Source organism: Rosa chinensis, chromosome 3 (genome assembly GCF_002994745.2).
Source record: "Rosa chinensis cultivar Old Blush chromosome 3, RchiOBHm-V2, whole genome shotgun sequence".
Classification (NCBI taxonomy): Eukaryota; Viridiplantae; Streptophyta; class Magnoliopsida; order Rosales; family Rosaceae; genus Rosa; species Rosa chinensis.
This window is the reverse complement of record NC_037090.1, coordinates 19,493,980-19,509,284: the sequence shown is the minus strand read 5'-3', so window position 1 is coordinate 19,509,284 and position 15,305 is coordinate 19,493,980. Positions and strand designations below refer to the sequence as shown.

Sequence of the window (15,305 nt, the reverse complement as noted above, 5' to 3'; positions counted from 1 at the left end):
AGAACGATAAGATACCTTCCGGTGTGACCGTGTGAGAAAGCGAGCATGGAAGCTCTGGACGTACACTTGTGGACGAAGAGTGACTATTGGTGACATGGTCATTTGAGCTAGGCTTATGCTCAATGAGGTCAGACTGCTTCTATTAATGTTTATGAATTTGTTAGGAATTTGTGCTTGTATTCACCTAGGAATTCATGAAATTTGCTAATGAAGAAAGCGAATCGATTGTATTAGTGAGTGAGTGGAATTTTTATTTTTAAGGTGATCTCAACTGGTTTCCAGTGAAAACGACTTGTTAGATATATACAAGAATTCTTGCTCTTTCCGATCGAAGTCAGACGAAGTGCCAGACACCCATTAGCTAAGGCAGCCTTGTTATCCTTGTTAGATAACAATTCTTTCCAAGTCTATGCACTGCATGCCATCGCGAGTAAATGTAAAATGATTTGTGGTCTAATTAATGAGGCCTAAAATTTGTGGTCTGAATTCTAGATGTCATGTCATGTCACTTACACACATTACATATTTGTCATAGGGCAATGATATGGGGCCTCAATGAGGCCTAAGATTTATGGCCTCAAATCCTAGGTGTCATGTCATGTAAGTAAATACAAATTTTATTTTCAATTCCACATAATATATCTTGCCACATCATACTATTGCAACACCAACTTTACCCTTTTACATTTCCTTTTAGATGTTAGGGGGTGAATCAATTACATTAATGAATTTAATTAGGTGACGAAAAAAATATCAGCTATTAATTATGTATTAATTTAAGAGATATGTTTATAGATTCTTTGGCCAATATTTTTCTTCATTTAGTTAAATTTTTTTCCTTTAATTTTTCTTTCCAAATGGTATTAATATATTGAATTATATGACAAGAAATAGACATTTAACTTTTCTTTCCAAATATTGATTAATTTCATCCAAAAAAAAAAATAGCATTAATAAATTGACTTTGAAAAATACTTATGTCTAAATTAAGAGGTAAGAAAAAATTCACACATTAGCAGCCATGAATTAATATCTACAATCTAGATATAAGGGAAAAACAAACAAAAAAAATGAATTCAAATCTAACGTTTAAACCCTACCTACATAAAGAGAAAACAATGAACAAAAGAATATATACAATCATATGAATATATATTTTTCACATTATATTTCTAAAATTTGCAGGAACCCAACAAACGTTGAATTCATATACATGTGTTATGCAAATCTATTAATTGAACGTACGTGCAAATCTATTGACTGAATTTCATGACTTTTTTTGTACTCTGGATTGATGTTGTTTAAATCTAAGCATGAGTGTAATGAAACGAAAAAAAAAATGAAAGAAAGCCAATTTTTTTTTTCTTTAGAAAAAATCCAAAATAATTTAGAGTCATTAGATTTTGGAAGGATAAGATTGTCTTTTTCTCAAGAATTACATAGCATAATTTGACAAATAGGTGATGTGTGTGGATGACATGGCATGACACCTAAGATTGAGGCTACAAATCTTAGGCCTCATTGAGGCCACAAATCATTTTCCATTTGTCATATTATGCTATGTAATTCTTGAAAAAGATACTATCTTATCATTCCAAAAAATGTAATTGCGCTAAATTATTTTAGTTTTTTTCTAAATTTTTTTTCATTATACAACTTAAACAAAAATTTTTCTTCAATCAAGAATAGAAAAAAAATTTGATAAAAAAAAAAAGAATAGAAAACATTTAATGTAGTTCAGTCAATAGATTTGCACATACATTTGATCAATGGATTTGCATAACACATGTATATGAATTTTTTTTTTTTTTTCAATGAATAACTTCATTAAATAACAAAGATTACAATGATATTGGGTACAAAGAGCTCTAAAGAAGACTCTCCCCACTTTAGACTTCACAAGTGAAGTCCATACTGACACACTGATGGAGCCAACCTGGTCTCGACTCCAAACACAAAAAAGGTTGACTTAACTGCAAAGCTTCCTTTGCAAGGCGATGTGCAACCATGTTACAATCACGCTTCACAAAGTGCCAATTATAACTAGAAAACGATAAAACTAACTGCTTAACTTCATCTAAAATATGGATTTCCGAACTTAGATCACCACTCACATCATGCAATGTATTACGCCCCGTCTTCGATTTATCTTGATCTGTATCGAAGTGAATTTCTTTATGTTTTGCCGTCCTCGGTTTCAGTTTTTATCTTTTAGGGGGGTGTTAGAAGTTGACTTTTTATGGGTTAACAATTTGAGAAAATTTCCTTCATGAAAGTTGTAGAGGACGTTAAACCGAGCGCGTGCATATGTGGTACGTAAAAATTGGAGTTCGTATGTGAAAGTTATAGCTTAAAATGTAGAAGTTACTGTTTATGGTAAAAAAATATATATATATGGAAAGTTACCACTGTAGGTTTCCATTTTCGGAAACCCGGTAACTCTCCCTCTCTCTTCTCCCCCGACATTTCCTTCCTCTTCGGCCCGATTCTTCCTCCTCCGATTTCTCCCTCCTCCGGCCGACCCAAGGCGAAATCCGGCCATCCCCAAGCTCGTCTCCTCCCCCTTGACGCATCTGTGGTGGTATTTTGGGGAGATTTGGCCGGAGGAGCTTGATTTCTTGCTGGGAAGGTTACTGTAGCAATTTGCGGGTTTTGCCGATTTCCGGCGATTCCGGCCGTCTCCGGCCACCTAACCTGCGTCGAAGGTTCGGTTTTTGACATAGATCATTTCCCCTAAGGTCTTTCATTTCAATTTGCAATGTAGAGGTCGAATTAACGATTTGAAATTTCTAGGGTTCTTGGAGTTTTCTGGAAAAATTTCACCGGCCGATTTGGAGCCCTTCAAGGTAAAATTGGAACTTGTTGTAGTTGAGAAAGAGATTGGGTTTGTTGAGTAGGTGGTGCTGCCAAAATTTGGTGGCCATTGGTGGTGGTTGCCGATGGCGCGTGGGCCCCAAGCGCGGCCACTGTGGGTGGCGCGTAGAGCTGAGTTTTAATTACAATTTTTGACTCCATAAATCCTATAATGACTGTAGAATTGTATACATGAAGTTTGGTGGGAATTGGAAGAATTACGAATTGAGTATAAATGGTTAATTATTGATTTACGTGAATTCGATCGTCGAATCTCTTTCGAATTCACATTAGAACTTATTTATATCGATGAACGAATATTGTTGGAGTATTATGGTTGGATTCGATGTGAATTAAGAGTTGAATTTTGAAGGGGGACGTTATGAATTTCAATTTTTAATTATCGTAAAGTTAATTTCCGTCCTGTAAATATATTTTTACGAGTGCTATTCGTACAGGACGAGAGGAGTCTTCGTACGAGGAAAATACCGAGCGACGTCAGGATTGATCATATACTGTGAGTGGACTTTTATTTTTCAAAGAATGATGCATGCATTTATTTAATAGGTTCCGAGATTATAATTTATCCATCGTATTACTTTCCCGAGCATATGGTTATTCTCAGAAATGGTTTCGGATGTTTGGTTATTTGAAGGTTTTATGGCGTGCGGGGTCACGTCATTGGATTATGCTTATTTTCCTTTATTTATTTATTTCCGATGTGATTTTCGGATTTATACTATTTATATTTTATTTATATTTGGTGATTTGTGATTTTTATGAGATTTTCGTAATGAGATTTCGATGGAGTTAATCTTTATACTTATTTATCTCCTATTTATTTCGAACTTGAGATTATCTTGGCGTGTGGGACACGTCATGGGAAATTCTTTTACAAGATATGGGGAAGCCTTATGTATTTGTGGTTTTACTTGGTTTTCGGATTTTCTGTTGCCATACTTTGGGTGACTATTATCATTGCTAGCATTGATTTTCCGCCTTTGTGGCTAGGTGATGGGATCACCGAATCCCTCCGCCTTTGTGGCGCTGATTACTGTCTCTGTGACAGTAATTCTGAAGCCTAGTATCCTATCGCTACACTTAGTGGCGTAAGGGTATATTACGGGAGTAATGAGAGTACTTTAGCCTGGGAGGCTATCACCCGAGCCTGGGTGGCTCACTCGTATGGCTATTGTCTTCCCCTACTCTTTATACTATTTTCGACTAGCGGGGCTAGTCCGATTTATTTTAGCCAGCGGGGCCGGTTTTATTTCCTTGAGTATCGGAGTTTCAACCTTTTCTTTTATTCGTTTGTGACTAGCGGGGCTAGTCGGCTTTCAAGAGCGGAACTCCTCTTATTTTATTTTTGTTAATCATTGCATGCATCGGGAATTTTAAAGAAATAAATATGGGAAAGTATAAAATCCATTTGGTTTAAAATCATTTATTTTTGTCCACTCACGCTAACGTTTTTATATACTTTTCCCTGGGCCCTTCGGTTTCAAATGCCCAGATTGCAGTATTGCTGCTCGGCGTACCAGAGTGAGCCATAGTGACCGCACCTGCTTCCGCCATCACACTCTGTAGGTTACCTGTTTAACCTACTGCACTCCTTGTCCATTTATATTCCTAGAATGCTCTGATTACTATGGGATTTGAGACCCAAACTTGTATGAATTATATTTGAGGTCTATGACCTAACTTTGTGAATTGTAGTATTATAATCTTGGAGTTTCTTAGACTTGAATTACTTGATACACTCTTATTTTTGGGCTTGAGTTGGTTGAATGATGGGAGCAGGGTGGCTCCAGGAATTTGTGGTTGGATTATTAGAAGTGAAGTTTGTTTTCCACAGGTTTTTGGGTTGTCCATTTTTAAGGGAGGTTATGCCGAAATTTTTGGTAGACCTTCTTAAAAAGTGGGTCCCGCAGGGCCACTTCGGATTCCAAGGTGGAATTCGGGGCGGGTCCTGTCACAATGCATTTAGTACTGTTAGCGCATCTCCCTCAACTTCTAAACTCAAAAATCCAACATGTAGAGCAAACCTGAGACCATGCAGTAGTGCCAAAGACTCCACAGCCCTCGGTGAAATATTACCAACCTGGGGAACTGCCATAGCCCCCCATAGATTTCCTTGATGATCTCGGAAAATAACTCCCAGCCCACATACACCTTTCTTAACATCCGTTGCCCCATCAAAATTCATCTTGAGGCAGCCCAAATCAGGAGGTTTCCAAACATGACACTCCAAATTCAGATTCTCCTTCGCTGTTCCTTGCACATCTCTTCTCGGTTCACACTTGTTAGCTTTCGCATTGGCTTCATCAAATTGTAGCTGCCACTCTCCAGCTGCAGAAACTAATTCCTCTGGCTTTAAAGTCTTTTCACCATGACGATGAAGATTTCTATTTCTCCAAATCCACCAAACAATAAATCCAAAAGCTTCCAAGTCACTTCCAACAGTGGTATCAATGACATGCGCAATAAGGTCAAATAGAGATGGTTCTTGCCATACCTTACATACTTCACGTAAAAAAGAAAGCTTCCAGACCCTTTTTGCATGAGGACACTCCCAAAATACATGAATTGTAGATTCCACAGCTGCATTACAAAGCCAACACGAGGCATCTGGTGTTATCTTTCTTCTTTGCAAATTCTGGCCACATGGAATATAATTAAGAATAGCCCTCCAAAGCAATAGTTTAATTTTATGTGGTACTTTCAAAGCCCAAATTTTCCTCCAAACTACCGACACACTTGAAGAGCTACATTCAGCCACACTTCCACTCTTTTTTGCTATCAAATCATGAGCCACCCAATACCCCGTTTTCACACTGTAGCTTCCATTCTTCGTATAATGCCAACCAACCTATCCGGAATCATTCGTAACCCCAAAGGCATACTTAATATCATCTCTGCCTCATGATCTAGGAAGCTTGATTTTATTAAAGGAACATTCCAAGCCCCAGACTCTGTAAGTAGGTTAGCCACAGTCCACTCTGCTGGAAGATTTACAGGTGATACAACTTTAAAACTAGTAGGGCAAGGTAACCAATGATCGTCTCGAAGTCTAACGCGCTGACCATTTCCAATACGCCACCTAGTTCCACAATCAAGCACCTGTTTACCCCAAATCAATCCTCTCCAAACTGCCGAAGGGGTTGTCCCCAAAGAAGCATTCAAAAAACATGTGTTCGGAAAGTACTTAGCTTGCAAAATCTCACTAACCAACGACCTCCTACCCCAGAAAATCCTCCAGACAGTTTTAGCTAACATTGCTTGATTGAACGTCCGCAAATCCCTGAAACCAAGACCTCCATCTACTTTTCTTTTACATAACTTCTCCCAGCCACCCCAATGTATACCTCTAGCACCACCACCTTTACTCCACCAAAATTGGCTCACCTTAGATTGGAACTTCTTACAAACACCAATTGGCAACTGGAACACACTCATAGAATAAGTGGGAATAGCTTGAGCCACAGCTTTAATAAGAACAAGCTTACCCGCTTTTGAGAGGAACTTCCCTTGCCAACCCTGCAAATGAGTATGAATTTGAACTTAGAAAATTTTGAAAATATAATATGAAAAATACATATTCATATGATTATATATAATAAACGTTAGATTTGAGTTTTACCTCTTAATTTGGACACAAGCATTTTTCAAATTCAATTTATTAAAGGGAAATGATGGAACATGTCACATTACAGAGTGAAATGATAAAAATGTCACCTAGTTTCCCACTTGATAAAAAGGTCCATAATAAATTGTTAATAATATTAATTTAGTCCTTATCAATAATGAGGTGATGTTAAAAAAAGTCAGTTTTTGATTTTTCTGATTCCCATTCTGCCCTTAAAGCCTAAAACACATCTATTTTTTTGGATGAAATTAATCAATGTTTGGAAAGAAAAGTTAATGCTGATTTGTCGACACTTAATTCAATATATCAATGCTATTTGGAAAGAAAAATTATAGGAAAGAATTTAATTAAATGAAGACAAATATTAGTCAAAGAATCTATAGACATATTCCTTAAATTAATACATAATTCATCATATTATTTTTCGTCACCTAATTATATTCATTAATGTCATTGATTCACCCCCTAACATCTATAAAAAAATGGTAAATTAAAGTTGGTGTTGCAATAGTATGATGTGGCAAGATATATTATGTGGAATTAAAAATAAAATTTGTATTTGCTTACATGACATGACACCTAGAATTTGAGGCCACAAATCTTAGACCTCATTGAGACCCCCTATCATTGCAACGGGAAATAAGCAAATAACACTTTTAACTTTTTATTGAACAATTACATCATACAGGCATACAGCTGATCACCGAATCGGCCTAAGGAAAACACTAAAAGGGAAAGCAAATTCAAAGGGCAGAGATCCATACAAAGAGAAGTGCAAATAGCTAGGGTGGCACATCTGATGGCTGCTATCTCTCCCCGTGGAGACTTTTTATTTTTCTTCCCCTTCTTTTTTTCAGCTGCATTAATAAAATCTACTTTAATAAAATCTACTTTAGCAGCTGAAGTTGTGTAATTTTTAGACATCTTTCATCAATAAAATCTGACCTCCTTTCCCTCGAAAAAGGGCAGAGATCCAAAACAAGACTTGAAAAAGGAAACGTAAATCCGAATTACTACGAAACAGGAATGAGGTTCAGAAAAATCTTTCAAAAGCCACAGGGAAAATCAGAAAGATTTCAGAATATGTCTTGACTAATGGAAAAGGTTGATTACTTGGCTCCTAAGATTATCAGGCCTTCTTCTCCTATAAATGGGCCACCCTCACCCTCGTTCGCTCTCTCAGTCTGTATAACTGTCCTATAACCTCCATTAGTTCTTATGGCGACGCCATATCATTCACTCTCCGCCATTGCAAGTTCTATTGTTATTCTCTTTCTCTTAGTTCGCTCTAATGCACAAGATAATGTTCCTCACCATGGCGGTGTTATTAGCCTCAACATGATCCATCGTGACACACCATCTTCTCCCTTATACAATTCGTCGTTAACTAATTGGCAACGAGTAAGCAATGCTTTGCGACGTTCACGTGATCGCATCAACCGTTTCACCTCATCAGAAGATGAATCGCCTGATCATCTAATGTACAGCGAAGGAGATTACCTGGTGAACATATCAATCGGTACACCACCAAGACCTTTCATTGGAATTGTTGACACCGGAAGCGATCTTATATGGACACAATGCATGCCATGCAGGCAATGTTTCGAGCAAAACCCTCCTCTCTTTGATCCAGCTTCTTCATCAACTTACAGAGCTCTTTCGTGTATGTCCAACGAATGTCGTTTGCTAAGACCAGCCTCCTTTTGTTCCAGTAATTCAAGCTCTTGTGACTATCAATATTCATATGTCGACGGGTCTAATAACACAGGAAACCTGTCCCTCGACAGTCGACACTGTTACGTTGGGTTCCACATCCATTCCCAAAACTATATTTGGTTGTGGACACCAAAATGGAGGAGATTTCAGTGGGATTGAGTCGGGAATTGTCGGACTAGGACGTGGAGCTGTGTCGTTTATCTCCCAAATAGGGGGGTATTTGGTTGGCGGGAAATATTTCTCTTATTGTTTGGTTCCTAATCCTGCAATGTCTTTCCTGTCTAATAACTCTAATGCAACCTCATCAAGCATGATGTATTTTGGTCGACCGAATACTTCATCAGGTCCTGAAGTGGTCACCACCCCTTTGCTTTCGAACGGTGTTAGCGCCACTCAAACCTTTTATATCGTTGAGCTTCAAGGCATTAGTGTTGGAGCCAACAATATCACACTTAATGCAGATGCCAAGGCCTTTAAGGGTAACATGATCATAGACTCGGGGACTACCTTAACGTACTTGCCGGAGTTGCTTTACGACAGTTTCAAATCAGCAATTGAAGAAGAACTTAAAGATCGAGATCTGGAGGTGAAGCAAGATCCGACTGGTTCTGGGCTGTCTTGTTTCTTGATTAAGTATGATATTCTTCCTGGCCCCAATGTCACTTTCCATTTTAAAGGAGCAGATGTGAAGCTAAAATCTTCCAACACTTTTGTTAGGGTGGATGATGAGACTGTTTGCTTAGCATTCTCCCGAGGCAGCGGTGTCGGAACCTATGGGAATTGGGCACAGATAAACTACTTGGTAGGATATGACCTTGAGAACAAGACTGTCTCCTTCCAGCCAACTGATTGTACAACTAGCTAGCTAGACACTATGGCCATTCAGAGTGTTTCTAAATGTAACCATAAACAAATTTAGTATCGTGCAACTACTTCTGTTGCTTTGAGAAGATGATGAAAAACTTTGAGCGTGCTTCTTATCCGTTATATATTGTTTAGAAAATGGATATGCAACTACTTCTGTTGCTTTGAGACGATGTCACGATGTCGTTTTCATGTCACGAATTTTAATTTCATGAGAATTATAGACTTTTTTTCCCGTACTTCATGGCTTATGTGAGCTTTTGACTCATTGATGCCGTTCATTATCCAACGACGTACCCTATTTTTATCGGTTTACCAACTTTGGAGTGACCGCTAGTGGTTTTTACCTTTTGTTTCTTTTCGCTCCCATGCAAGCACTAAAAGCCAGGAGCCAACTGGACTATGTGTTGACTTGCGATGCAAGCCAGGAGGGGCAGAAGGTTTTAGAAATCAATCAATGGCATCCATGGCTACCTGCTTCACTCTTCCACCAATCCCTCGTCATCTTCTCGTTTTCAAAGCTGCACTTTTACCTAATCGTTCCCAAACCTCCAATTTCCCGGGCGCTGCCTCCAGGTTTCCACAATCTAGGGCTTCCGCGTCAGCTGTCAGAGCCAGCATTGCAGCGATCAGGCCCGGCGGTGCCGTCGAGAGCGATAAGTTACCTTCCGACGTGAGAAAGCGAGCAATGGACGCTGTGGACGCTTGTGGAAGAAGAGTGACTGTTGGTGACGTGGCCGGCAGAGCTGGGCTTAAGCTCCATGAGGCTCAGAACGCTTTGCAAGCTCTCGCTTCTGATACTCAGGGCTTCTTGGAGGTCCTAATTTTCACAAATTTATATACTCGTATGCATTATGTTAACAAAAATCATGAACTTTGTTAGTAAATTATGTTTTCTGAAGAAATTGAATGGAAAATGTAGTAGCTCATGTTTAGATTATTTTATAGATTATATTAGTGAAATGGTACAATTCTTATGGTCTGGATATATAGGTCTCCGATGAAGGCGATGTACTCTATGTTTTTCCCAGAGATTATCGAGCAAAACTTGTAGGCAGATCTTTCATAATGAGAGTTGAGCCGCAGCTTGAGATGGCAAAGGTAGTGATGCTTATGGGATTTGATAATTTCTTCATCGTGTTTCAAGTTATGCAAGACATCGGCATTCATATGATGCGTTTTGACAGGCTGGGGCTGAGTATTTAGCAAGGGTTTCATTTGGAACTACTCTGATTGCTTCCATTATTCTTGTGTTCGCTGCAATTCTTGTTGCCCTTATAGCCATTGCCTTAAAGTAAGTTTTCGGGATACTGTTTTCAATTGAATTTGAACACTTTTGTACTACTAGGACTGTTAATTAACTATATTGTTTTGATTAAAATAATAGTGAAAATGTTGATGTCATCCCTTCGACGTCTTCAACTTCTTCTTTCGCTAGTGGAGGAAGTTCATATCGGACGAGTTATGATTATTCAATTGATGTTTTTCCCTCGTGTCGGACTGAAGTGTATCGGTAACCCCTGCTATCCTTGTTTCTTATTAAGTGCTGTGGAAGTGTTGCAGTTCGAGTTATTTTAGTTGTTGAGAAGACTTTTGCGAATAACCTCCTTTATTGTTTATGTCATTAATGTACTGGGATCCCAATTGTTTATAGGAAGCAAAAAGAAAAACCACAACCAGTTGCTGGGACGTTAAAATTTGGTGAATCTGTAAGTGAGAGGCTGAAACGTTCATTATATTTATTCATTCAAGTTTTGCATGTTGAAAAGGAAAGAACTGACTGTTTGCATGTTTTCTTTTAGTTCTTCTCATTTGTATTTGGCGATGGTGATCCAAATCGAGGAATCGAAGAAAAGAGATGGAAGCTGGTAATGATCAAGTACTAAGTTCATTGGTTTGATGCTTACAACAATTTATTTCTGCTCATATATTGTTTGTATATATATATGTACACAGGCAGATTTCTTTCTTTGAGAACTTACCTACACTAGTAATTTAATGGTATTTGTAACTCTCTCTCTCTCTCTCTCTCTCTCTCTCTCTCTCTCTCTCTCTCTCCCCCTCCTGTCAATATATATGTAGATTCCATCTTATGATCTGCATTTGTGCAATAGAGAATATCCTTCGTGCAGAGCTTTAGACTGATTTGCAACATAAATGCTTTTAAAATTCCTTCATATATGTAGACAGACACTTAAATCGAAAAGAGTCAGAGAAAAAAAAAAAAAAAAAAAGAGAGAGTAGTGTTACTGTGATGTGAATTGGGAGAGAAAAGAGGACGCCTTTGATAGAAGTTTTGTTATATCTAGTCATAACATCAGAATCACACTGGTTCTGTGACTGTAACTTACCATGATTACTTCTTAAACTTTTATTGCTGCCCTAAAGATAGGTATATATATATTATAGGATGTGATATTTAAGATTATAAGTTTCTCCACAAATACTGAAGGAAATTGAGGACCCTACTCAGAAACTGTGGCCCACATATGATCAAGATGAAACTTTTGGTTGGGAAAGTTTTGTATGTGAGACTTTTTTATTTTTTTTTTCCCAATCTTTATAATTTGATAACCAATACATCTTGGACCTGTTATTATTGAATGTGATTAAAAATAATGATAAATCTTTATATAAATGTAATAACACAATCATTTATTGAACTTAACATGCAGATTGGGAACTACATATCCTCTAATGGTGGTGTTGTTGCAGCTGAAGAGCTTGCTCCATATCTTGATATAGAAACTACAGGGGATACTCTGGTCAGTGTAGTTATGATGGCCGTCATCAAATTCCCAATCGTTCATGTGAAAAAGTTTTGCTCTTGTGTTGGTCTCGTTACTAGTTTCTGCTGAGATTTATTTTATAAGATATAGTAAGCAGTTGTATTTAAGTTAGTTAACTGAACACTTCTAGCATTGGCAAATATTAGATACTTTCCCCCCTCCCCGTGGTCCCCGAAGAATGAATATTCGAAAGCTGCAGCATGCCTGATCATTTCATGATGCTCTATAGTTTCAAAGTTTTATTGAAGTTTCTGGTGTGGAAATCTAATAATATTAATTCGCATAAATCCTCATGAACAGTAAATAGAATCGTTCCTGTACATGGCATGACCTTTCTGTTATTGGAAAACAATGAATTCATTTAGTGAACAGTAACTAAATCCATGACCTTTCTGTTATTCGAAAACAATGAATTCGCATAAGTCCTCATGAACAGTAACTAAATCCGGGAGCTTCATTGATGGTAGGAGAGCTTTTATTCGACTAAAAGCTTTCCTACCATAAATGAAACTCCCGGATTATGTTGTGTTGGTTGACATCATATTGAGCATTTCAATCTGATCAGTTTTTTTCCAAATTATTTTCTGCTGTGAACTTCTTGTCCACAGCTCCTATACTTCTTTTCTTTTAATTGAAAGTGTTTCTTTTCAAAAAAATAAATAAACAAAATCAGATCAAAGTTCAAACACTTCATGTGTTTGGAAAATCTCAATTTTTTTTCTTTAGGTAAGTCTTTCCTTTTTATTCCTTATTCTGCCGCTTAACGTCTTTTTACTCTGCAAATTTCAGACTGATGAAGCATACATCTTACCTGTTCTTTCACGGTATGAGGGTCAGCCTTTAATAGATGAGGAGGTATGTTTAACATATTTGATTTAAATCAATGACATTTATTTTGTTTCTGCATATACATATTGACATAAATAAGTGTTGGAAAAATCAATTTCTGTTTTGGACTGTGATGTCCTTGCAATTTATGATATCATCACATTAGTTAGTAGTGTTTGTTGCACGGTGTTGATACTATTAACTCCTGGGTTTCAAGCCATTCTGCTTCATGCAATCCCACCCATGCCTTTTTTAATGGCTTAGTTCTCTTAGACAAGGAAATATATTATTCATTCAGAAATATTTAAATGTAAAAAATGCATATTATGCAGGGAAACATTCTGTACCAGTTTCCATCTCTACAGCGCACAGCTTCTAGGAAGATGAGAATATGTCCAGAGATTGTTGGAGAAGCTGATAAATTTTTGAAGGAGGAGAAATGGCAATTTAGGTCCTTTTTCTATTTGTCTTTTCCAATTGTTCCGTGAGTTTCATCTGCAAATAAATTTATCGATTAAGTTTTCTCTTTGCAGTAAAATTAGTATTGCTAAGAGAGCAATGGTCGTTGGACTTGGTGGACTCAATGTATTTGGGGTTCTCATTCTGAGAGGCCTATTACAGTATGTTTGACTTGAACTTTGTTATTGCTTGCTTCTGTGTGCTCTATATTTTTCTTATCTCACCACTCCATTCTCATTCGAAGGGATCCTATAGTTGCACAAGTTGGTTTTATCAAGTTTATTACAAGCATAAATCCTCTACTTCAGGTATAATTTAATTTCAGTTAAATAGAAATTTCCTACTTGTACCTCAATATGTACATATTTCTGTGAAATAGTTGCGAGAATTTGCATGAATATTCAATTATCCTCTGTTTTTGTGAAAGTAGTGTTACTTGTGTTTTCCTTGACTGTGATAATGGTGGCAGAATTTGCCCAACTGGCTACTTTCATATGATCATCCTATCAACTTGTTCAATGGCGTTACAGCTATCTTCTAACTTTTTTGTGTCATGTTGTTTAGCATGGCCTCTCGGAATTTCATGTGTGTCAATAAGTTTCTGACGTGGTTTCTTCTTTTTTGTCACCTTCAAACTTAAAAACTGATTTGTATGCTTGCTCTCTTCATACGGTAGCAAACAACTGGGCTTGATCGATGTCCTCGTGATGAATGGCTCAGAACATAGAATTCTGCTTGTGTGCATCTTTGTAGTTGACTTGTATAGAAATCTAATCTATGATTTCTAATGTTCAACTGCTAAAGATTTCTGAACTTGCGCCTACGATGCATGATCTTTTAGTTAACAGATAAGATTTTTAGTATATAATAGTTTCAACTAATCTCTTAAGTAGTTGCAAAGACTGAACTTTACTCAATGCTTATATGTTCACCATTAATTCAACAGACTCTATTGAGTTTGATTTATCTCCTTGAGATTTGCAGATTTATGCTGGTTTCTTCTTTGTAATTCCTCTGTTCCGGGGGTTTGTCTTGCTCAAGACAAATGCTGACATAGAAAAAAGAAATCAAGCCAGACAGCAATTTGCTCAAGACATTGAATTGCCTGATCTATCACTAAGACGAAAGGTATCTCTTTCAAATTTTGCATCCGTTTTTCAGTTAAAGGTTCATTGCTCTCTGCTATGTTCTCAAGTGTTGCATTATTATATGTTTGGATAACTATGACTCCCAGCTAATTGCCCTTTACTATTTTTCTATTTAAGTAAATTGTGTGTATGGACTTTTTTGTTTTAGGTTCAATCTGAAAGTGTACTAAATCATCATATTTGTACCGTGATGCATGATTTACTTCATTTTATGCTGTAAGACTGGAGGGGATTGTAGTCTAATGCTGCTTACAATTTCTACTTCTGCTGAAGGGGAGAGAGGCAATGTCAGAGAGCAATAAAAACAAATTAATATCCGCTACTGCTCTCTCTCTCTCTCTACTAAGATTACTTAATCTGCGAAACTACCTCTGTGACCTGTTACATACTGCACTTGACTGCTCCCATAAAGTTGACTTAGGGTATTAGGTACACTTCTAAAAACATAGGATCATATCGTTATTACTTAATGGGCGCTACTCCCATGAAGTTGTCCTAGGATTGGCTAGGAAGCTCAAGTTATTACATAATCATTATAGATTTATAGTTATGTTGCACACTGTCTACATTTTCTTTTGGCCTCGATCATTAAGACACAACTGATACCCAGATTTAATGATTGACTTGTTTCTTCACTGATGAATAAACATTTACTTTGTTACAATGCATGATTCTATTCAGCTCCTCAGTGCTCGGAACATGGCCCAAAGAATTGTCATAGGGCTGGACAGAATTGTTTATAGCTCTTCCAAGGATTTGTTTGAACAAGAGTTGGATAGAGGGTTTCAACAGATAGACAAGTCATAGAAAAAGGCTACTTTTACTTGGTAAGATCTCATTTCTCGTCTAATGCACTATGTTTCCATTCTAAAATTGTCTGAAGCAAATGCTTAGTTGGTTCAGGATTTAAGGACATAAGGATTGATGACCAAGGATCGGAATATCTTGTAGTGCTTTTTTCAGTTTACTGATAGCGGACTATATCACTTGTTTTGTTTCAGT

At 37.2% G+C, this 15,305-nt stretch overlaps 2 protein-coding genes across 2 annotated transcripts; both read left to right on the top strand.

Moving 5' to 3' along the window:
* Positions 1-8,243: 8,243 nt before the first annotated feature.
* On the top strand, positions 8,244-9,080 carry LOC112194257 (aspartic proteinase CDR1). The gene has a single exon (XM_024334505.1). It carries the CDS (start codon positions 8,244-8,246, stop codon positions 9,078-9,080), a length of 837 nt encoding a protein of 278 aa, XP_024190273.1.
* Positions 9,081-9,545: 465 nt separating this feature from the next.
* Positions 9,546-15,110, top strand: LOC112191311 (uncharacterized protein At5g03900, chloroplastic). Its single transcript, XM_024330629.2, has 13 exons — positions 9,546-9,896; positions 10,073-10,180; positions 10,267-10,373; positions 10,467-10,592; positions 10,734-10,788; positions 10,882-10,947; positions 11,755-11,844; positions 12,658-12,723; positions 13,029-13,147; positions 13,230-13,316; positions 13,400-13,463; positions 14,140-14,283; positions 14,985-15,110. Exons 1-13 carry the CDS (start codon positions 9,546-9,548, stop codon positions 15,108-15,110), a joined length of 1,509 nt encoding a protein of 502 aa, XP_024186397.1.
* The last annotated feature ends 195 nt before the right edge of the window (positions 15,111-15,305 follow it).